At 42.2% G+C, this 23,560-nt stretch overlaps 1 protein-coding gene across 2 annotated transcripts in view; it reads right to left on the reverse strand.

Moving 5' to 3' along the window:
* ythdc1 (YTH N6-methyladenosine RNA binding protein C1) overlaps positions 1 to 23,560 on the reverse strand; it is a 93,561-nt gene that overhangs the window by 17,169 nt on the left and 52,832 nt on the right. For both annotated transcript variants that reach the window (XM_073066026.1, XM_073066018.1), the window contains 3 exons: positions 19,309 to 19,403; positions 17,367 to 17,475; positions 16,052 to 16,169 (listed from right to left, as the gene is read on the reverse strand). In XM_073066026.1, the coding sequence (XP_072922127.1) occupies positions 16,052 to 16,169; positions 17,367 to 17,475; positions 19,309 to 19,403 (322 nt within the window). The remainder of the gene's footprint in view (positions 1 to 16,051; positions 16,170 to 17,366; positions 17,476 to 19,308; positions 19,404 to 23,560) is intronic.

Here is a 23,560-nt window from a genome sequence, read left to right on the forward strand (position 1 = left end):
TTTTCTGCGGAAGGGGTGACCTGTACAAATGGGGCAGGCTGCACCTGAACTGGAGAGGAACCTATATCCTGGGAGAAAAGTTTGCTAATACTATTGGGGAGGGTTTAAACTAGATTTGCAGGGAGGTGTGAACCAAAGTGAAGAATTAGAGGATGAGGCAGATGGCGCACAAGTAGAGACAGCTTGTAGGGAGTTTGTGAGGAGGGATAGGCAGATGATAGAGGAGAGAATCACTCAGCCAGATGGGCTGAAATGTGTCTATGTTAATGCAAAGAGCATCATAAACAAGGTGCATGAACTTAGAGCATGGATCAATACGTTCAACTATGACATTGCAGCCTTTGATGACTTGGAAACCTTGGGCAGAAAAGGCTGCTGAATGTGCCAGGCTTTAGAGGTTTCAAATAGGACCGTGAGGGAAGCGAAAGAGGTGGGAGTGTGGCATTGCTAATCAGAGATAGTATCATGGCTGCAGAAAAGGAGGAAGTCGTGGATGGAAGTCAGAAACATGAAGGAGGCAATGACTCTACTGGGTGTTTCTTTATAGACCGCCCAATGGTAACCGACATCGAGGAGCAGATAGGGAGGCAGATTCTGGAATGGTGTTGTTGTGATGGGCAATTTTAACTTTCCGAATATTGACTGGCATCTCCTTGGAGCAAGGGATTTGGATGGTGTGTTCAGGAAGGTTACCTAGCGTAATATGTCAATAAGCCAACTAGAAGCGAGGCTGTAACTGATCTAGTATTGGGAAATGAGCTTGGTCAGGTGTGAGATCTCTTGGTGGGACAGCATTTTGGAGGTAGTAATCACAACTCTATCTCCTTTACCATAGCGCTGGAGAGGGATAGAAGCAGATAATTTGAGAATAGAAATTGGGAGCATACGTTCTCAGGGAAATGCCTAGCAGAAGAGTGACAAATATTCAGGAAATATTTGCACGGCATTCCGCAGAGGTATGCCCATTGAGGCAGGAAAAGGATAGCAGGGTAAAAGATGTACAATAGATGTAAAAAGTCTAGTCAAGAAGAAAAGCTCACGAAGGGTTCAAGAAACTAGGTACTGTTAGAGCTCTAGAAAATTACAAGGTTGCCAGGAAGGAGCTTAAGAATGAAATTAGGAGAGCTAGAAGGGGCCATGAAAAGTATGTGAAGAGCAAGAGGATGAGCCATTTTAAGAATAGGACCAATCAGGTGCGATGGTGGAGACGTGTGCATGGAATCGGAGGAGGTAGTGGAGGTACTTAATGAATACTTTCCTTCAATATTCACCAGGGAAAGGGATCTTGGCAATTGTGGGGATGACTTACAGCAGACTGAAATGCAGAGTATATAGACATTAAGAAAGAGGATGTGCTCGAACTTTTTAAAAGGTATTAAGTTAGACAAGTTGCTGTGTCCATATGAGATATACGCCAGGCTACTGTGGGAAGCGAGTGAGGAGATTGCTGAGCCTCTGGCAATGATCTTTGTATCATCAATTAGGGACGGGTGAAGTAGCAGAGGATTGGAGGGTTTCAAATGTTGTTCCCTGGTTCAAGAAACAAAATTAAAGACCAGTGAGTCTTACTTCAGTAGTGGGCAAGTTGCTGGATAAGATCCTGAGAGGCAGGGAGAGCCTTTATGAGCCTTTGGAGAGACATAATCTGATTAGGGGTAGTCAGCACAGCTTTGTCAAGGGCAGGTCGTACCTTACGAGCCTGATCGAATTCTTTAAGAATATAACAAATCACTTTGATGAAGGTAGAGCAGTAGATATAGCATATATGGATTTCAGTAAGGCATTTGATAAGGTTCCCCATGCAAGGCTCCTTCAAAAAGTAAGGAGGCATGGGATCCAAGGAGACCTGGATTTGCGGATCCAGAATTTGCTTGCCCACAGAAAGGGTGGTTGTAGAGGGTTTGTATTCTGCATGGAGAATGGTGACCAGTGGTTTTCTGCAGGGTTCTGTTCTGGGACCCTTCCTCTTTGTGATTTTTATAAATTTCCTGGATGAAGAAGGGTAGGTTAGTAAATTTGCTGATGACACAAAAGTTGGGGGTGTTAGGGGTAGTCTGGAGGGCTGTCAGAGGTTGTCAGCAGGACATCAATAGGATGTAGAATTGGGCTGAAAAGTGGCAGATGGAGTTCGACCTAGAAATGTGTGAAGTGGTTCACTGACAGAATATAGTATTAATGGTAACTGATCTTGGGCTCCATGTCTAGAAAACAATCAAAGCTGCTGCGCAGGTTGACAATATTGTTAAGATGATGTTTGGAGTATTGACCTTCATCAACAGGGGGAGTGAGTTCAAGAGCTGTGAGGTAATGTTACAGGTATAGAAGACCTTAATTAGACCCCACTTGGAGTACTGTGTTCATTTCTGGTCACCTCACCACAGAAATAACATGGACACTATAGAGAGAGTGTGCAGATGAGATTTATAAGGATGTTGTCTGGATTGGAGAGCATGCCTTATGAGAACAGGTTGAGAGAACTTGGCCTTTTCTCCTTGGAGTAACGGAGGATGAGAGATGACCTGATAGAGGTGCATAAGATAATGAGAGGCATTGACTGTATGGATAGCCAGAGGCTTTTTCCCAAGACTGAAACACAAGGGGACATAGTTTTAAGGTGCTTGGAAGTAGGTATAAGGGGGATGTCAGAGGTAAGTTTATCAGAGCTAGGGTTAGGAATGCACTGCCAGTGATGGTGATAGAGGTAGATACAAATGAGTCTTTTAAGAGACTCTTAGTTAGGTACATGGAGCTTAGAAAAATAGAGAGATATGCAGTAGGGAAGTTCTTAGCCATTTCTAGAATAGATTACATGGCTGGCACAACACTGTGGGCCGAAGGCCCTGTAATGTGCTGTAGATTTCTATGTAATAATATTCCATTTATGTTCTTAACAGCCTGCTGCACCTGCACACCAATCTTTTGTGATTCATACACAAGCACCACTAAGTCGCTCTGCACAGCAACATGCTGCAATTTTTTACTGTTTAAATAATAATCTGATCTTCCACTTTTCCTTCCAAAGTGGATGAACTCGCATTTACCAGCATCGTACTCCATTTGAGAGACGCTTGCCCACTCACTTCACCTATCTATATCTCTCTACAGTCTCTCCGTATTCTCTGCACAATTTGCTTTTCCATTCAATTTAGTGTCATCAGTAAACTTAGATACACTATACTTGGTCCCTTTTACCAGATCATTAATGTATATCATGAACAGTGCCGACCTGCCAGAGTTCAGAGAATTTTAGCAAGTTATCACCAAAGCCTCTTCCATTTCTTTCAGTACCTAAGGATGCACTCCATTAAGATCAGGGGATAATTTGCTCAGCACTATCTCTTAGTGATAGTTGTTGTATCAAGGTCCTCACCTCCCATCACATCCATATCATCCTCTTTGGCATGTTAGAGCGCCCTCCACCGTGAAGACAGACAAAATAGTTATTCAAAGCGTCTGCCATTTCCTGATTACCCAATATCAATTCTCGTTCACCAAGGAACATACACTCACTTTAGCCATCTTTTTCGCTTTCACTATCTGTTTTTATATTTTATGCTAGTTTATCTTCATAAAATATCTTCCCTTTCTTTATTGCTTGCTCAGTGATTCTTTGTTACTTCTTAAAGTTTTCCCAATCTTCCAGTTTCACACTACCCTTGGCGACTTTGTAGGCATGAACTTTCAGTTTGATGCCTTCCTTTATTTCCTTGGGTATCCATGGCTGGCTCCCACCACCCTTACTGTCCCTGCTTTTAACTAGAATATACTTTTGTTGAGCACCAGGAAAAATTTCTTTGGAAGTCTTCCAAGGTTCAACCATCCCACCATAGAGCCTGTGTTCCCAGTCTGCCCTATCCAACTCCTCCCTCATCCTGTTGTAATCTCCCTTATTTAGGGATATCACACTGGCTTTAGATCAAACTACTACACACTCCATTTGTACAGGGAACTCAATCACACTGTGATCACTCTTTCCAAGAGGATACCCAACTACAAGATCGCTAATTTACCTGCATAGGACCAGATCCAAGACAGCGCATTCTTTTGTAGGTTCACTAACATGCTGTTCAAGAAAGCTATTACTTGTGCATTCTCTGAAGGCCTCCTCAAGACTGCCTCAAACAACTTTATTTACCCAACGTATGAGCAAGTTAAAGTCCCCCATGATAACTACTGTTCCATTCTCATAAGCCTCAGATATTTCTTGGTTTATTGCCTATGCACTGCAATGTTAGTATTCAGTGGCCTATAGACAACTCCCACCAGTGATTTTACCTTTACCATTCCTAATCTCTACCCAGAATGATTCAACATTCTGCTCCTTAGATCTTGCATCATCTCTCCACTATCACCTTGAATTCATTCTTAATTAACAGTGCAACTCCACCTGCTTTACTTTCCTGCCTATCCTTCCATATCACCCAATATCCTTGGATATTAAATTCCCAATCCTCTCCACCCTAAAAACCACGTTTCTGAAAGAGCCACTAAATCATACCCCTTTATACTGATTTGTAACACAAGTTCACGGACCTTGTTTCAAATACTAAGGGCGTTCAGATAAAGTGCCCTTGCACTCAGGGCACTGTTAAAATGTAGTAATCTGTCTCTTTTTCACGAATGAGAGGAAATCATATAGAAACATAAAATTATTAAAGGAATTGATAAGATAGAGGCAGCAAAGTTGTTTCCACTTGTAGGCAAGACTATAACTAGGGGACATAGCCTCAAGATTCGGGGGAGTAGATTTAGGATGGAGATGAGGAGAAACTGCTTTTCCCAGAGAGTGGTGACTCTATGGAACTTTCTGCCCAATGAAGCAGTGGAGGGTACTTCAGTACAGTCGGCCCTCCTTATCCACAGGGGATTGGTTCCAGGACCCCCCGCGGATACCAAAAAAAAACGTGGATGCTCAAGTCCCTTATTTAACCTATCTCGCAAGGTGGCACTTTAGGACCCAGTGGAGACCTGGACCTTATTTAACCTGTCTCAATGCAGTGTACTTTAGGACCCAGTGGAGCTCTGAATCCACAGTGTTTCTGTTCACAAAAATAATCACAATCACGATTGAAAATAAAGTGGAAATAATAAAGCGATCCGAAAGAGGTGAAACACCATCGGTCATTGGAAAAGCATTAGGCTACAGTCAGTCAACGATCGTAACAATATCGGATCGGATTAAGTGAGAACTGATGAAAGCTACAATTATTACGAAGCAATGCTATGGTTTAATTATTGAAATACATACATTGAAGTGTTTTATATGCATTGGAAGGTAAAATATATACTACATACCAAGACAAACGGTTGACTAACTGACGCTAAATAATACTGGATGTACCCGTTCCAACTTACTTAGTAAGAGAACTTTGCTTTTCTTTGATTCCCAATTCGCAGTAACCTATGCACATCCTCCCATATACTTTAAATCATCTCTAGATTACTTATAATACCTAATATAAAGTAAATGCTATGTAAATAGTTGTTATACTGCATTGTTAAGGGAATAATGACAAGAAAAAAAGTCTGTACGTGCTCAAACAACAAGTGCTGGAGAGAGAACTCCTGGGTTTTCCCAATCCGCGGTTGGTTGAATCCGCGCATGAAAACCCGTGGATAAGGAGGACCAACTGTAAATATATTTAAAACAAGGTTGGAAATAATTTTCAATATAGTACGAGAGTTAACGGTTATGGGCAAAAAGGCAGGTAAGTGGAGACAAGTCCATGGCCCAATGAGCCATGAATTTAAAAATAGAACATAGAATAGTACAGCACATTACAGGCCCTTCGGCCCACAATGTTGTGCTGACCCTCAAACCCTGCCTCACATATAACCTACCTTAAATTCCTCCATATACTTGTCTATTAGTCTCTTAAATTTCACTAGTGTGTCTGCCTCCACCACTGACTCAGGCAGTGCATTCCACGCACCAACCACTCTGAGTGAAAAACCTTCCTCTAATATCCCCCTTGAACTTCCCTCCCCTTACCTTAAAGCCATGTCCTCTTGTACTGAGCAGTGGTGCCCTGGGGAAGAGGCACTGGCTGTCCACTCTGTCTATTTCTCTTAATATCTTGTACACCTCTATCATGTCTCCTCTCATCCTCCTCCTCTCCAAAGAGTAAAGCCCTAGCTCCCTTAATCTCTGATCATAATCCATACTCTCTAAACCAGGCAGTATCCTGGCAAATCTCCTCTGTACCCTTTCCAATGCTTCCACATCCTTCCTATAGTGAGGCGACCAGAACTGGACACAGTACTCCAAGTGTGGCCTAACTAGAGTTTTATAGAGCTGCATTACATCGCGCCTCTTAAACTCTATCCCTCGACTTATGAAAGCTAACACCCCATAAGCTTTCTTAACTATCCTATCTACCTTTGAGGCAACTTTCAGGGATCCATGGACATGTAACCCCAGATCCCTCTGCTCCTCCACACTAACAAGTATCCTGCCATTTACTTTGTACTCTGCCTTGGAGTTTGTCCTTCCAAAGTGTACCACCTCACACTTTTCCAAGTTGAACTCCATCTGCCACTGCTCAGCCCACTTCTGCATCCTATCAATGTCTCTCCGCAATCTTCGACAATCCTCTACACTATCTATAACACCACCAACCTTTGTGTCGTCTGCAAACTTGCCAACCCACCCTTCTACCCCCACATCCAGGTCGTTAATAAAAATCACGAAAAGCAGAGGTCCCAGAACAGATCCTTGTGGGACACCACTAGTTCTAACCCTCCAATCTGAATGCACTCCCTCCACCACGACCCTCTGCCTTCTGCAGGCAAGCCAATTCTGAATCCACCTGGCCAAACTTCCCTGGATCCCATGCCTTCTGACTTTCTGAATAAGTCTACCGTGTGGAACCTTGTCAAATGCCTTACTAAAATCCATGTAGATCACATCCACTGCACTACCCTCATCTATATGCCTGGTCACCTCCTCAAAGAACTCTATCAGGCTTGTTAGACAGGATCTGCCCTTCACAAAGCCATGCTGACTGACCCTGATCAGACCATGGTTCTCTAATCTTTTCCAACAGCTTTCCCACCACAGACGTAAGGCTCACTCGTCTATAATTACCCGGACTATCCCTACTACCTTTTTTGAACAAGGGGACAACATCTGCCTCCCTCCAATCCTCTGGTACCATTCCTGTGGACAACGAGGACATAAAGATCCTAGCCAGAGGCTCAGCAATCTCTTCCCTCACCCCTCGTGGAGCAGCCTGGGGAATATTCCGTCAGGCCCCAGAGACTTATCCGTACTAATGTATTTTAACAACTCCAACACCTCCTCTCCCTTAATATCAACATGCTCCAGAACATCAACCTCACTCATATTGTCCTCACCGTCATCAAGTTCCCTCTCAGTGGTGAATACCGAAGAGAAGTATTCATTGAGGACCTCGCTCACTTCCACAGCCTCCAGGAACATCTTCCCACTTTTATCTCTTATCGGGCCTACCTTTACTCCTGTCATCCTTTTGTTCTTCACATAACTGAAGAATGCCTTGGGGTTTTCCTTTACCCTACTCGCCAAGGCCTTCTCATGACCCCTTCTTGCTCTTCTCAGCCCCTTCTTAAGCTCCTTTCTTGCTACCCTATATTCCTCAATAGACCCATCTGATCCTTGCTTCCTAAACCTCATGTATGCTGCCTTCTTCCACCTGACTAGATTTTCCACTTCACTTGTCACCCATGGTTCCTTCACCCTACCATTCTTTATCTTCCTCACCGGGACAAATTTATCCCTAACATCCTGCAAGATATCTCTAAACATCGACCACATGTCCATAGTACATTTCCCTGCAAAAACATCATCCCAATTCACACCTGCAAGTTCTAGCCTTATAGCCTCATAATTCACCCTTCCCCAATTAAAAATTTTCCTGTCTTCTCTGATTCTATCCTTTTCCATGATAATGCTAAAGGTCAGGGAGTGGTGATCACTGTCCCCCAGATGCTCATCCACTGACAAATCTGTGACCTGACCCCGTTCGTTACCTAATACTAGATCTAGTATGGCATTTCCCCCAGTCGGCCTGTCAACATACTGTGACAGGAATCCATCTTGGACACACTTAACAAATTCTGCCCCATCTAAACCCTTGGAACTAATCAAGTGCCAATCAATATTAGGGAAGTTAAAGTCACCCATGATAACAACCCTGTTATTTTTGCACCTTTCCAAAATCTTCCTCCCAATCTGCTCCTCGGTATCTCTGCTGCTACCAGGGGGCCTATAGAATACCCCCAGTAGAGTAACTGCTCCCTCCCTGTTCCTGACTTCCACCCATACTGACTCAAAAGAGGATCCTGCTACATTACCTACCCTTTCTGCAACTGTAATAGTATCCCTGACCAGTAATGCCACCTCTCCTCCCCTTTTGCCCCCCTCTCTATCCCTTTTAAAGCAATGAAGTCCAGGAATATTGAGAATCCATTCCTGCCCTGGTGCCAGCCAAGTCTCCATAATGGCCACTACATCATAATTCCACGTATGTATCCAAGCTCTCAGTTCATCACCTTTGTTCCTGATGCTTCTTGCATTGAAGTACACACACTTTAGCCCCTCTACCTTACTACCTATATACCCTTTATTCTGCTGCTCTTTCCTCAAAGCCTCTCTATATGTTAGATCTGGCTTTACTCCATGCACTTCTTTCACTGCTCTATCGCTCCGGGTCCCATTCCCCCTTGCAAATTAGTTTAAATCCTCCCGAACCATGCTAGCAAACCTACTAGCAAGGATATTGCTCCCCCTCGAGTTCAGGTGCAACCCATCCAATCTGTACAAGTCCCACCTTCCCCAGAAGAGATCCCAATGGTCCAAAAATCTAAAACCCTGCCCCCTGCACCAACACCTCAGCCACGCATTCAACTGCCATCTCCTCCAATTCTTACCATCACTATCACGTAAGTACTGGCAGCAAACCTGAGAATGCCACCCTTGAGGTCCTGTCCTTCAGCCTTCTGCCTAGTTCCCGAAACTCACACTTCAGGACCTCATTCCTCTTCCTGCCTATGTCGTTGGTCCTGTTACAAAGGATGAACAGCTCTGATGGGCAGAAGGGTGCAAGGTTGCCCATGTCCCCCTCCCCTGGGAGAATTACAAACCGTTTCTGTTGCCAGGCTGTTAATGAGAGAGAAAGAGATGGAACAAAACATACTGGGACTGGAACATTTGCTTCAGAGAAGGGCGAGATAACACCGGGGGACAGAGACCATATTATGACTCCTGTAAGACTCACGGCTCCGGAGGGCTGTTTACTTGGTACTATTCTGTTCATTAAAACTCCTCAGTGGACAGCCGGAGTGGGCTGGTTTGATGGGCTAAGCCATTCAAAACTGATTGACACCTGAGACCCCATGAGTAGGGATAAAAGTGAGGTCTGGGGACACACCCCTCACACACACCAAGAGACACACTAGTGAGCACTGTTTAAGGATTGGAACCCACGAGAAAAGTGTGGGGCATCGGAGACCGAACGAAGGATCGGTCAATTTTAACTCACAGTGTTTATAGCGAGGCTGGTGGGGGCTTGTGTTTGTGTCCACCCTTGCCTGGGTGACAAGTCCACCATAGAAGAACAGTCTAGCTAAAGGACAGAGGGGTCATACCTGAATGGCCACAACAACACATCGACGGATCAAGAAACAGAAAGGAAGGTTTGCATGACTGTAGCTGTCACTGTTCGCTCGCTCTCTCTCTCTCTCCCTCCAACGGTTACAACAAAAGAACCAACAACTACCTCAGCCTACATGAACTGAACTGAACTTTATACTTTCCCATGATAATTCCTTATCCCCTAGACAACGATAGAGCTTGTTTATTATTGATTATTATTATACCCACACTTTTAGGTTTAGTATTGCTAACGTGTATTATCTGTATATTTGCATTGTTGATATTGATTTGTATATTTTTACTAATAAACACTGTTTTGAAAATAGTACCAGACTCCAACGGATACTTCTATCTTTGCTGGTAAGACACCCAGTTACGGGGTACGTAACAGTCCCAACATGTAACACGACTTCTGGTTGCTTTCCCTCTCGTACCAGGATGTCATGCACCCGGTCAGAGACATCCCGGACCCTGGCACCCGGGAGGCAACAAACCATGCGGGTTTCCTTCTCACGTCCACAAAATCTCCTATCTGCTCCCCTGACTATAGAGTCTCCAATGACGACAGCTCTCCTCTTCTCCGTCCCATCCTTCTGCACCACAGGGTCAGACTCAGTGCCAGAGGACATGCCACCGTGGCTCACACCTGGTCGGTCATCCTCACCAACAGCATCTAGGACAGTAAACTTATTATTCAGGGGAACGGCTACAGGGGTGCTCTGCACTACCTGTCTACTCTCCTTTGCTTTCCCCCCTCGGACTGTCACCCAATGACCTGCTTCCTGCAGCCTAGGTGTGACTACTTCCCTGTAGCTCTCATCTGTGACTGCCTCATTCTCCCTTATGAGTCGAAGGTCATCCAGTTGCTGCTCCAGATTCCTCACACGTTTATTCCTCATTCAATTTATTGAATGGCGGAGCAGGATGGACGGGCCAGATGGCCTACTCCTGCTCCTATTTCTTATATTGACTTTTCTGCACTCCACCCTTATTTTTCTCTTTTTTGTTTTTTCCTTTATCCACACTTTTTCTCTTTTACCTTATCCATACTTCTTCTATTTGTTGAACTCACCCCCACCATTTAGATTGAAGCCCAATCCACAGCCTTAGTTATGCAATTCACTAGAATCTAGGTCCCATCACAGTTCAGGTGAAGCCCCTCCCAATGGAACAGCTTCCTCCTTCCCCAACTGTTGCCAGTTTCCCATGAATTCAAACCTACTTTTCCCACATCAATCCTTCAGCCACAGATTTAACTCTCTAATCTTCTTGACCCTGTGCCTATTTGCATGTAGCTCAGGTAGTAATCCAGAGGTTACCACCTTTTTGGTTCTGCTTTTTAATTTAGTCCCTAGCTGCTCAAATTTTCTCAGCAGAACCTCTTTCCTTGTTATACCTACGTTGCTGATACCCATATGGACCACAACAACTGGATCTTTCCCCTCCCACTGCAAATTCCTCTGTGGTCCAGATAAGATGAAATATATATTAAAATTAATTTATTTATTCCTTTTTATATTATGATGTATTGCATTGAACTGCTGCTACTAAGTTAACAAATTTCACGACACATGCTGGTGAATCTCCTCTAAATCCTCTCCAGAGCAATCACATCTTTTAAGTGTGGTAACCACAGCTGCACATAGTACTTAGGCTGAGGTCTGACATAGGATTTACAAGTTGGAACATAACCTCCCCAGTTTTGCATCGACCCTGATTAATGAACCTTCAATGATCTATGCCATACTCAAAAGTCTTTGTTTCTTAAAGATCCTTAAAACGGTACCATTCATGGTATCTTAGCCCCATCAGTAATCCCACAGTGTATCTTACATTTTGTCTGAATTAAAGACCATTTGTTATTTTTAAGTCTATTTCACCAACACATCAATGCCTCTCTGCAGCCAAAGAGTACTTTCCACCACAACTCCACCAATCTTTGTCATCTATTTACTGATTCAAGTCACTTACTTATATTATGAGGAGCAAGGGTCCCAGCACCAATCCCTGTTGGACACCACTAGTCATAGACATCCAATCAACACTCTACCATCACCCACTGTCTTCTACTCTAAGCCAATTCTGGATCTAGTTATCAACATGCCCTGGATTCTATGGGCCCTAATGGTTTTAGCTAGTCTCCCATCTGTCTGATCTCTCCCTTGGGTGTCAAGTGTTTATAAAGGGGGTAAAAAAACAACTTAGTCTACACCTCCCAGCACACCTCTCAGGTGCTTGGTTTTCGTAAATCGTACACTGCTACTGTTAATAATTGAGAAGATGGGGAATAAGCAGTGGGGACTGTTTTGAGAGTTTTAAATTGGACAGTGAAAAAAAACTCAGTAACAGTTATTTTATTAAACCTGAAAACAAGTAACAGAACATCAGAAATTTGTTAACTAAGAACATTTGGTGCATTTGTTTGTCCATTCAGATACACATTGCGTTCTTACTCCATTTACAATCTCTAGTTTGGAATTTAAGGATTTTATTCTTCACTATTCACTTCTCCATCCAGAGGATGATGAGAGCGTGGAATAAGCTGCCAGCAGAAATGGTAGATTGGGCTGAGCTGTATACTTAGAAGTTTGGATAGGTACATGGATGCAATTGGTTTGGAGAGATACAGTCTGGAATCAGGTAGGTGGATCTAGACCAGGGGCTTCCAAATGCCTTTTTATGACAAGAAGCCTCACCATTAGCCAAGGGGTCAGGGGACCAGGTTGGGAACCCTTGGTCTAGAGAGAAGATCAGGTCATCTTAGAGTAGATGAGCCAAATGGCCTGTTTCTGTGCTGAAGTGCTCTACCACTATTAAACACACTATTTCTTCTGGACCTTAAAAGAATATAATCTCAAATTTATAGTTCTATACCACTGAAATAGGCCTTTTAGCCCACTCATCCATGCTGCTTAAGTTTCCTACTTGAGCTAGTCCTGTTTGCTTACATAAACTGTACTGGCTTCCTACTTAAGCTAGTATTTTACCGACATAAACAGTGCTGAAGATGGCATTTGCTTGGCTTCTCCTGTCAGGGCACTGAGTGCAATCAGAATCATGTTTATTATCATCGGCATGTGTTGTGAAATTGCTTAACTTAGCAGACGCAGTTCAATGCAATACATAACACAGAAGAAAAAATACAATAATAAGTAAATCAATTACAGTATACATATATTGACTAGATTAAAAATCATGCAAGAAACAGAATACATATTTAAAAAATGAGGTAGCGTTCATGGGTTCAATGTCCATTTAGGAATTGGATGGCAGAGGGGAAGAAGCTGTTCCTGAATCGCTTAGTGTGTGCCTTCAGGCTTCTGTACCTCCTAACTGATGGCAACAGTGAGAAAAGGGTATGCCCTGGGTGCTGGGAGTCCTTAATAATGGACGCTACCTTTCTGAGACACCGCTCCTTGAAGATGTCCAGGGTATTTTGTAGGCCAGTACCCAAGATGAAGCCAACTAAACTTACAACTTCCTGCAGCTTCTTTTGGTCCTGTGCAGTAGCCTCCCTGCCATCCACCTCCCCAAACCAGACAGCAATGCAGCCTGTCAGAATGCTCTCCACAATACATCTATAGAAGTTTTTGAGTGTATTTGTTGACATACCAAATCAATTCAAACTCCTAACGAAGTAGGCACTGTCTTGCCTTCTTTATAACTGCATCGATATGTTGGGACCAGGTTAGGTCATCCGAGATCTTGACACCCAGGAACTTGAAACTGCTCACTCTCTCCACTTTGTCTTACCCTTCTTGAAATCCACAATCAGCTCTTTTGTCTTACTGACATTGAGTGCAAGGTTGTTGCTGCAACACCACTCCTGTACGGCCTCTCATCTCCACCTGAGATTCTACCAACAATGGCTGAATCATCAGCAAATTTACAGATGATACTTGAGCTATGCCTAGCCACACAGTCACGGGTATAGAGAAAGTAGAGCAGTGGGCTAAGTACACACCCCTGAGGTGCACCAGTGTTGATTGTCAGCAATCAGAACAAGATGTTGGTGAAATTGCATTTGGTTGCCTGAATTATATAACGGATATCATTAAGCTCAAAAGAATGCTGAGAAGATTAATAAGGATGTTACCTGCTCACTTTACAAGTAAAGAATGGATAGGTTTAACCTCTTTTCCGTGGAGTGTAGGAGACCAAGGAGTGAGTTTGTAGAAGTAAATAAAACGATAAGGGGCATAGATAATGTGAATGATCTTGGAGTTGGGAAGTCTAAAATTTGAGGTTTAAAATGAGATGGGTAAGTTTAAAGGGACCTTCCACTTGAGAGAGTAGAGAGAATGTGCTCCAAACAAGCCCCAAAATCTGGCCCTTTGCAACTGGATTCTTGACTTCATCACTGGGAGACCACGGTTTGTGTGGTTTGAAAATAACACCTCTTCACTGACAATCAATACTGGTGCACCTTAAGGATGTGTGCTTAGCCAACTGCACTACTCTCACTACGTCCATGATTGTAGGGCTAGGCACAGCTCAAACGTAACCTGTAAATCTGCCGAGGACACACTATCATTGGCAGAATTTCAGATGGTGACAAGGAAATGTACAGGGGCAGCTGGTTGAGTGGTGTCACAGCAAATTGTGGACTTCAGGAAAGAGAAGTCAGGGTAACACACACCAGTCCTCAATGGATATATTTCATTAGGAGTCTGAAAATTGGTATGTCACAAAAGACACTCAAATTTCAACAAATATACAACAAACGACAATCAAGAGATTCAAGATTATTAGAGAATCATACTGTAATGTGGAAATCAGACTGGTGCAGTTCTAAGGGGCTACAAGGACAATATTTACTACTATGGCCATTTCTCCACTTACATTCAATACTCCAATTTTCACCACAACGTCACTGATACTTTGGATGCACATTTTTGACTTAAAGCTACATTTTGTAATAAAATCACACAACTGAGAGCCACTACAACCATGTAACATTACAACTACAAAATTCAATTAACAGAACATCTTCAAGGAAACTATCCCTTTTGTACACGAATGGTTTTAGCATGATTCAATAAACAGTAATACTTAGATTCCCTTCATTCCCAACAGTAATCTTATTTGGATCAAACGGGATTGTACCAAGTCAATTAGACAGAAACTCACCAGTACATGAAGCAGACAAGAAACTACGGATGCTGGAAAATTTAGAACAAAGAACATCTGGAGAAACTCAACAGGTCAAACAGTATCCGTGGAGGCAAAAGGATAGTTGATGTTCAGGACTGAGACCCTGCATAAGGAGTGAAGATACCCAATATAGAGGTAAAACAGGTGATAGATGGGGTATGATTGGGCATTTGAACCCAGGTAGTGAAGTGCCACAAATCCAGACAATGGAGGAATGAGACAGTGGACCAAAGTCACAATATGCAGCACTGTGTTGAAAAGTGGCAGATGGACTTTGGAAGGTCTAACTTGAAAGAAGAGTACAAATAGCTGGATTCTTAGCAGTGTGACGGAACAATCAGGATCTTAGGGTCCACAGATGTTATATTAAGTGAATAAAGTTACCATGCAAGTTGATAGGGTGGTTAAGAAGGCATATGCTGTGCTGGCCTTCATTAGGATTAGTGTCAGAATTAAGAAAAGAATTGGAGTTCAAGAGCTGTGAGGCAATGGTGAAACTCTGTAAAACTGATTAGTCTATATTTAGAGTAGTGTGTTCAGTTACAGTTGGCTAAATAAAAGGAGGATGTGGAAGCTTTAGAGAGGGTGCAAAGAAGATTTGGAAGGACGCTGCCTGATTAGATAATGTCTTATGAGGGTAGGTTGAGTGAGCTAGGACTTTTCTCTTTGGAGTGAAACAAGATGAGAGACGACTTCACAGAGGTGTAAACGATAAGCATAGATAGAGTGGAAAGCCAGCACCTTTCTTCTAGGCTGGCAATGGTGAGTAGAGGAGAGTTTAGGGGAGATGTCAGAGGTAGGATTTTTATTCTTACAGTGAGTGTTAAGTGGCAAGTATTGCCAGGGGCTGTGGTTAAGACATTTAAAAGACTCTTAGATACGCACATGAATGAAAGAAAAATGGGCTCTGGGGAGGGGAGGGTTAGACTGACCATGGAGTAGATTAAAAAGTTGGCACAACTTCGTGGGCTGAAGGGCCTATACTGTGTTATACTGTTCAACATCTTATAAAATATAAACAAAGGGAGAAAGAATCAAGGTGGACCAGGAGTGGGACAAGGGCATGGGGAGGTGTGGATTACCCAAAATTGGAAATTTCAATGCAAGAAACGTCAATCACCCCTTTGCCTCTATAAATGTTTGCTTAACCAGCTGAGTTCCTCCAGCAGTTTTTCTGCCATAGTTGGTCATTCCATTTCAAGGTGCACTTAAAAGTGTCTAGTGTTTTAAAGTTTTCATTTTGCCTCCAAACACACATTGTACCTGCAAATCCAGTCAATTTTAAAGACACCACCCAACATTTTTGCATTCATCCCAGCTGGCAGCACCCAGTGTATTGGAGAGCCTCCATGGTGAGATTCCGATGAAAGTCTAGCAAATCCTGCAAATAAATTTTATTAAAAAGTACACACAATTAACGGATGCTCTTCAAATATATATTTCATTCATGTGCATATTCATATATTTAATTTTCTATTTTCAGACTTTTTGATGAATTAAACACTGAGTGTTAAGACAGAACAGTAACTTCAGTTTTATTCACTGAGCTTTAGCAAAACTGTCCGAATACCGCAAATATCAAATAGTTAAATTCAATTATAGGTTAAAAGTAATCGGGGATCAGGTTGGCGAGCAGCGGTGGGGGAGGGATCTTGAGGGTGGAGAGGCTGCAAGTGGTGTCAGTAGCGCAGCTGTCGGCATGGTGCTGGGTGGGATGTGTGGGTCGGTGTGTGTGTGTGGTCAGTAGCGGGGTATATGACGAAGTCCCACAAAACTGAGGATTCCTGACAGTGCGGGATGGGAGGGGCCCATCATATGCCATAGTCACACTTTCGAGGTGGCTCTGGAAGTCCAGCCCCAATAGCACAGGCGCGCACAGTTGAGGCATGACCAGTAGCGCAAAGTTCCGATATTCTGTGCCCTGCACCACCAATGTCGCTACACAACCCACCCGGATGTCTGTGGAATGCGACCCAGAAGCCATGGTGACTCTCTGGCTTACCGGTCGTGTCACGAGTCCGCAGCGTTGCACCGTGTCTGGGTCAATAAAAACTAAAAAAAAACCACCTTAAATATTTACAACTTTTACTGTCTAGGAAATGAACCACAATCTCACCTTGGTCCCATGTAGGAAATGAAGGAAGTGTATTTAACAGGGACATCTGAACACCTCCATATGCATAAATTCATGTTTAATTGTCATTCAACCATACATGAATACCTATAAATACAGCCATACTAAACAGTATAACTTTACATCTTTACCCAAATTCCTTTTCCACAAAACTTAAAATACAGGGATCCATACACAGAGGTGCGGGGCTGGTGCATTCCAAAAAAAATTGCCGCATCATGATTTTTCATAATGCAAAGTCACATTATTTGTGCATGAGTCAAAAAAAAGACTTGTATTCGTTTTTCTCACCCCATATAAATTCTGTAAGAGCAAGAGCTTTTTGGTGGTGATTCGTGAATAATTCTGTAGAGACAAGTTTCCATACCCAATCGTCTGAAATACGAGGATGGTCTATGTACAAGAAAAGCAACATTACTCTATTTCCTCAAACTATCTTCTCACCCTGGAATTTTCCACTCTCTCGAACAGAGAATATCAGTATAACACTCCGAGCATCTCGGAATGCAGTGTTCAGCTTCTTCTCATTTACTGGCAATGTTGACCACACACCCTAAATGTAAAACAAAGAAAAGGTTACTTCACTAACAACCACCCCAGAACAAGCAAGCCCCATGTAGTGAATAAAAAGGCATCAGTGGCTATTTGGTGAAGGATTTCTTTGAGATGTTGAAGTGCTACTGGTGCTCAAATTGTGGACTTTTGATCCCACTCCCCTGCCACAGAAGCATTAGAGAACTTCTCTCAGTTTCAGGTGCAAGCTGTATCTTTTCTACTGTACATCCCATCAGCAACAAGGGCAAGGTGAGACTTTGTTTCTTCTTCATCCCCAAGTCTGCTAGTTTATTAAAGGTCCACTAAAGTCTAGTCAGTATAATCCTCTTATAACCAGGTCTATAAGATCATGGAATAGTCTAGAGTCCACCATGACTACATCCATAGAAAACATATCCAGCTGCATCGCCTCTGAGATTGGCTGGAGTGGCAGCTAGACACACTAGAAGCATACAAAAGGGTGAGAGCATCATAGAGTAGATTGAGAGAGGTGGTAATTTTCACAGTTTCAGATACAATGAACAAATTTGTTTTGCATGCTGCTGTCCATACAGATCATTTCTAAGCAGAAGTACATTAAGGTAATACAAAGGGAAAACCATTAACAAAATGCAGGATATAAGGTTATAATTAGCTACTGCAGTTTTTCATCCTGGTGTTTGTGGACCCCTTGGTTAATGGTAGTGGTCCATGGTATAAAAAAGGCTGGGAACCCCTGAGCTACAGAGAAAGTATAATGCAAGTAGTCAAAGAGGAAGGACCATGACAAGGTAGATTGCAAGGTCAAAAGTCACGATAGAAACCACCACTAGGCCTGGTAGGACTTGTTCTCAACAATTTGCCCCTTTTGCCCAATGGACAGAAGGTGAAGAGAGAATGCACAGAGTAGGAAGTGACTTAGTGTGGCAATGGTTAAAACCAGAGAACACACTTTTAAGATGAGTAGAGGAAAGTTTAGGAGAGATATCACAATGCACTCCCAGGATGGTGGTAGAGCATACAGATTAGATATTTAAGAAAATCTTAGACAGGCTTTGAAGGAAAAATAGAAAGCTACATAAGACGGAAGGCTTAAAAGGTCAGCATAACACTGTGGGTCAAAGGACCTGTACTGTGCTGTAATGTTTTATGTTCAAAATTACAAGTAAATCAAAAAGAAAGGGTAACTAGGCAGAGAATAGTTTCCAAAAAAAAATCATTGCTGTCATCCATGTGTGGAGCCACAGGAGATGGGCAAGGTCATAAATGAATGCATTACATCCGTTTTTACTGTAGAGGACATGGATGCGAAGGAATTTAGGGAAATGAACTATGATTCTTAGAACATATCAACAATACTAATGAGGAGGCTCTGATGATCTTCAAGAATGGTAAAGTGGATAAATCAATTCCATAAGGTCTAATCAAGTGTATTTTAAGACATTGAAGGAAGCTAGTAAAGAAATAGAAGGGTTCCTGATAGTCACAAGTGAGATAATACAAGACTGAAGGGTGTTTAATGTTCTAGCCCTTTTTAAAATAAAGGCACTAAAACAAGCAAGGGACCAAAGAACCTAACCTGAGCAGTGGGAAAGATAGCAGAGGGGATTCTGCAGGACAGGATCTACCAGTATTTGGGGAAAAAATTGACTAATTAGGGTAGTCAGCCTGGCTTTGTGCATGGTAACAGTCTCATAAATTTGACTGATTATTTCGAAGAGGGGACCAAGAGGATTGACGGGGTAGGAAAGCAGACATTGCCTACAAAGTAGTATTAAGTTAATAAAATGGAAACAGCAACATGTACCAAGCAATGTATAGTTAAGGTACTTTCATAAAACTAGTTCTATACCTTAGCCTTTGCCAGAGATACATTCTCATGGTTATTGCTTTTTATGAGGAAAAATCGTGCATCTCGAAGAACATACTTCAGTTTACTAGTTTGATCTGAAAAACAAATGTAAAATTAGTTGAAAGCTGCAAATAATACAAATAAACTATCCACAATGCATTTTTTTGGTTTATGATTTCAGCAGCTTTGTACCAAGTACACAAACATTCAGGTAACAAATAGTAGTAAAAGTTCAGGGCAACTAATCGAGCAAGTCTCGATCTCTAAGCTTGAGTCATAACTGTTAGCTGACAAATATTGCCTAAAAGTCCAAAGGAAAAATTGGATAATCCCATTGGAATTCCAGTACATAAAAGCAAACTGAAAGTATGCCTGTTAGCTCACCAATGACATACACACTTAATGGAATACAGCATGTAATAAACCCTTCAGCTCTTCGAGCCATGCTGCCCATCTACACGCAAATGCGTGCATACACGTACAAAATAAACATACCACTCTTTCAAATATACAGAGGCTCAATGAGGCAAACTCGTTCCCTGTGGTGTCTTCCAATGACATTGACCACCCAATTAGAAAGTGAAGCTTCACATTGCTACATTAGGAAACAAAAGGCAGAGGAACACTGGAATAGCTGAACACATCCTACATGACTAATATGTGTGCTTAATATTGACAAAAAACAAAGCTGTCTGACTCTTGATTTTGCTGAAGATGTGCAAAACAGTAATGTAATACACAATGCTAGAGGAACTCAGCAGGTCGGGGGCATCTATGGAGAGGAAAAAACCTTTGACATTTCAGGCTGAGGAAGTGTAGTGGTTGTACAGAACTACAGTTATTTAGTGAAATCAAGAAATGTGTTCGATCAGGTCAAATTGAACATTTAATACAATGCCCTTTTAGAATTATCCCAGAGAACAGATTTTAAAAAAAACTTTTCCTACTAGCAATGCAATCAAAAGCATTCTTCAGTGCAGAAGCCAATATTAACTGCAGAAAAATAAAACCATCTTGCAGCACATCCCACTCCCCAGGTGGCACTGAATACTGAAGAAATTAATATGACATACAGTTCAGTAACGTTTCCAAATTGCTCCTAGCAAATATAAATGCAAAAGTCCTGTATCAAGCTTAAACTAGTTTAATCAACTATTTTACCTAATAAGTTAAAGAGAAATAACACTTACACTTCCTGAATTAACATGTTAAATACCTTTGCTTCCTTATAAACATAAACAGAAATAAATAATGCATTACATGCAAGTATGAACCAAAAATTGCTTATCAATTCAATCAGTAACAACATACAGGCTGTACCAATTAAGCCTGGACCACAGAACTGTACAGCACAGTACAGGCCCTTTGGCTCAGTGTTGTTCCAACCTGTTAACTTATGACGGGTGATTGATAAGTTCGTGGCCTAGGGTAGAAGGAGTCAATTTTAGAAAACCTAGCACAACATAGTCCCCTCCTAAATTTACACACTTAGTCCAGCAGATCTTGGACCTCCAGAAAGTATCCTCAGCAGGGGTGATTGATAAGTTTGTGACCTAAGGTAGAAGGAGATGAGTTATTAACTTCAAAACTTTCTGCACAATCACTCAAAGAGTTGATGTGCATGTAACGAGAGCTGTGTAACTCATCTCCTTCTACAGTAGGCCACAAACTTATCAATCACCCCTGCTGTGTACACTTTCTGGAGGTCCAAGATCCGAATACTCCATTACTGCTGGACTAAGTGTGTAAATGTAGGAAGGCACTATGTTGAAAAATAAATGTGCTAGGTTTTCTAAAATTGACTCCTTCTACCTTAGGCCACAAACATATCAATCACCCCTCGTACTCCCACTATCAATCTAACTCTTCCCTCCTGCATAACCCTCCAATTTTCTTTAATCTATGTGACAATCTAAGAGTCTCTTAAATGTCTTTAATGTTTCAGCATCTACCACTTCCAGCAGTGTGTTTCAGATACTTACCACTCTGTAAAAAATCTGTCCAACATCTGCCTTGAACTTTCCTCCAACTCAACTGAAAATTGAAAAATTCTGGTGCTCACCATTGCTGTCCTGGGAAAAAGATACTGACTCTATATCTGATATAATACATACCTCTATTGTTGCCTCCCATCCTCCACTCCAAAGAGAAAAGTGATAGCTTGCTTAACTTTTCCTATGATACACTCTAATCCAGCCATCCTGGTAAATCTCCTTTCCACCCTCTCTAATGCTATCCTTCCTATTCACTGGCACAGCAACTTATAAGGTACTCTATAAGTCTGCTCTTGCTCTTCCAGACTAAAAGTCCTGGATTTCACCTTTATGCCATTTTTGTACCTAACTGCAAGGGTAAAAAGTCCCTGATGGATGGGTGGGAATGAGTGAGTGATGACACACAAACAGTAGCCAGAATGTTGGACATACACTTCAAATATGGAGTATTTTAATATGCAGGCAGATTGGGAAAATCAGGTTGATGCTGGATCCTAAGAGGAAATTTGTAGAATGCCTACGATGTGGCATTTTAGAGCAGCTTGTGATTAAACACACCAAGAGAAAGACATTGTCATCTGAAGAGATTGTCATTTAATGATCATTCAAGAGTCACTAGATTCTAGAATGGTTTTAGAAGGCTGGAATATTGCAAATGTCACTCCATTCTTTAAGGGGGGGGGGGAAGGGAGGCAGAAGAAAGGAAATTATTGACCTGAAGTCAAGCTAACTGTGGTTGGGAAGATGTCTGAAGTCCATTATTAAGGATGAGGTTTCCAGAAACTCAGAAGTACATGACTTCCCCAACAAATCTTGCCTGACAAATCTGTTGGAATTCTTTGAAGAAATAGCACGTAGGATAGACAGAGAGTCAGGGGATGTTACTTACTTGTATTTTCAGAAGGCCTTTCACCAGGTGCCGCATGTGAGTCTACTTAGCAAGATAAGAGCCCACAGTACTACAGGAAAGGTACTCGCATGGGTAGAAGATTAGCTGATTGGTAGGAGACAAAGAGTCAGAATAGAGAGGCCTATTCTGGCTGCCAGTGACAAGTGGTGTTCCACAGGGGTCGTTATTGGGACTGCTTCTTTTTATGTTATATATGAATGAATTGGATGACAGAATTAATGGCTTTGTGGCCAAGTTTGCAGACGATACAAAGACAGGTAGTGTTGAGGAAGCAGAGAATCTGCCGAAGAACAGACAGATTAGGAGAATGGGTAACAAAATGATAGATGGAATATAGTGTAGGGAAGTGTATGGTCATGAACTTTAATGGAAGGAATAAAGGCGTAGACCATCAGAGGTGCAATGGGACTTGGGACTCCATGTGTAGGATTCCCTAAAGGTTAACTTGCAGATTGAGTCAATGTTAAGGAAGGCAAATGCAATGTTTGCGTTCATTTCTTGAGAACTAGAATACAAGAGCAAGGATCTGATGCTGAGGCTTTCTTCACAAAGCATTGGTCAGACCACACTTTAGTACTGTCAGCAGTTTTGGACCCTTTATCTAAGGTATGCTGGCATTGGAAGGAGTCCATAGGAGGTGCACAAGAATGACTCTGGGAATGTAAGAGATAACATACAAGGAGTGTTTAATGGCTCTGGCCTGTATGCACTGGAGTTTAGAAGAATTATTGGGAAGGTGAAAATCTCACTGAAACCTACTGAACATTGAAAGGCCTAGATAGAGTGGATGTGGAGATGATGTTTCCTGTAGTGGAGGAGTCCAGGACCAGAAGGCACATCCTCAGAATAGAGGGGTGTCATTCATAACAGATGAGGAATTTCTTTAGCCAGAGATGGTGAATCTGTGGAATTCATTTCCATGGACAGCTGTAGGAGGCTAAGTCACTAAACATATTTAAAATGGAGGTTGATGGGTTCTTGTTAGTTAGGTTGTTAAAGGTTACGGGGTGAAGGCAGGAGAATGGGTTGAGAGGGATAAAGGGATAATAAACCAGCCATGATGGAAAGGTAGAGCAGAATCAATGGGCCGAGTGGCCTAAGGTCTTATGGTTTTATCTTCAAGTTGAAATGCTAAAAGTAAAAGTGTGAATACATGTTGAGTAGCAAGCAGTTGAACATACAGCAGGAAATGATTGGTCGCTGCCAACTGGAAAGAATGGCCTGTTAAGATTGTGCATGACAAACTTCCCACAATACAAAATGGAAGGTAAACATGTGGCTACGGTCTGATCAAGGCTTTAACATGAGGAAAAATTACTTCAACATTAGTAATCGTCTTTGAAAGAAG

Source organism: Hemitrygon akajei, chromosome 2 (assembly GCF_048418815.1).
Source record: "Hemitrygon akajei chromosome 2, sHemAka1.3, whole genome shotgun sequence".
Lineage (NCBI taxonomy): Eukaryota > Metazoa > Chordata > Chondrichthyes > Myliobatiformes > Dasyatidae > Hemitrygon > Hemitrygon akajei.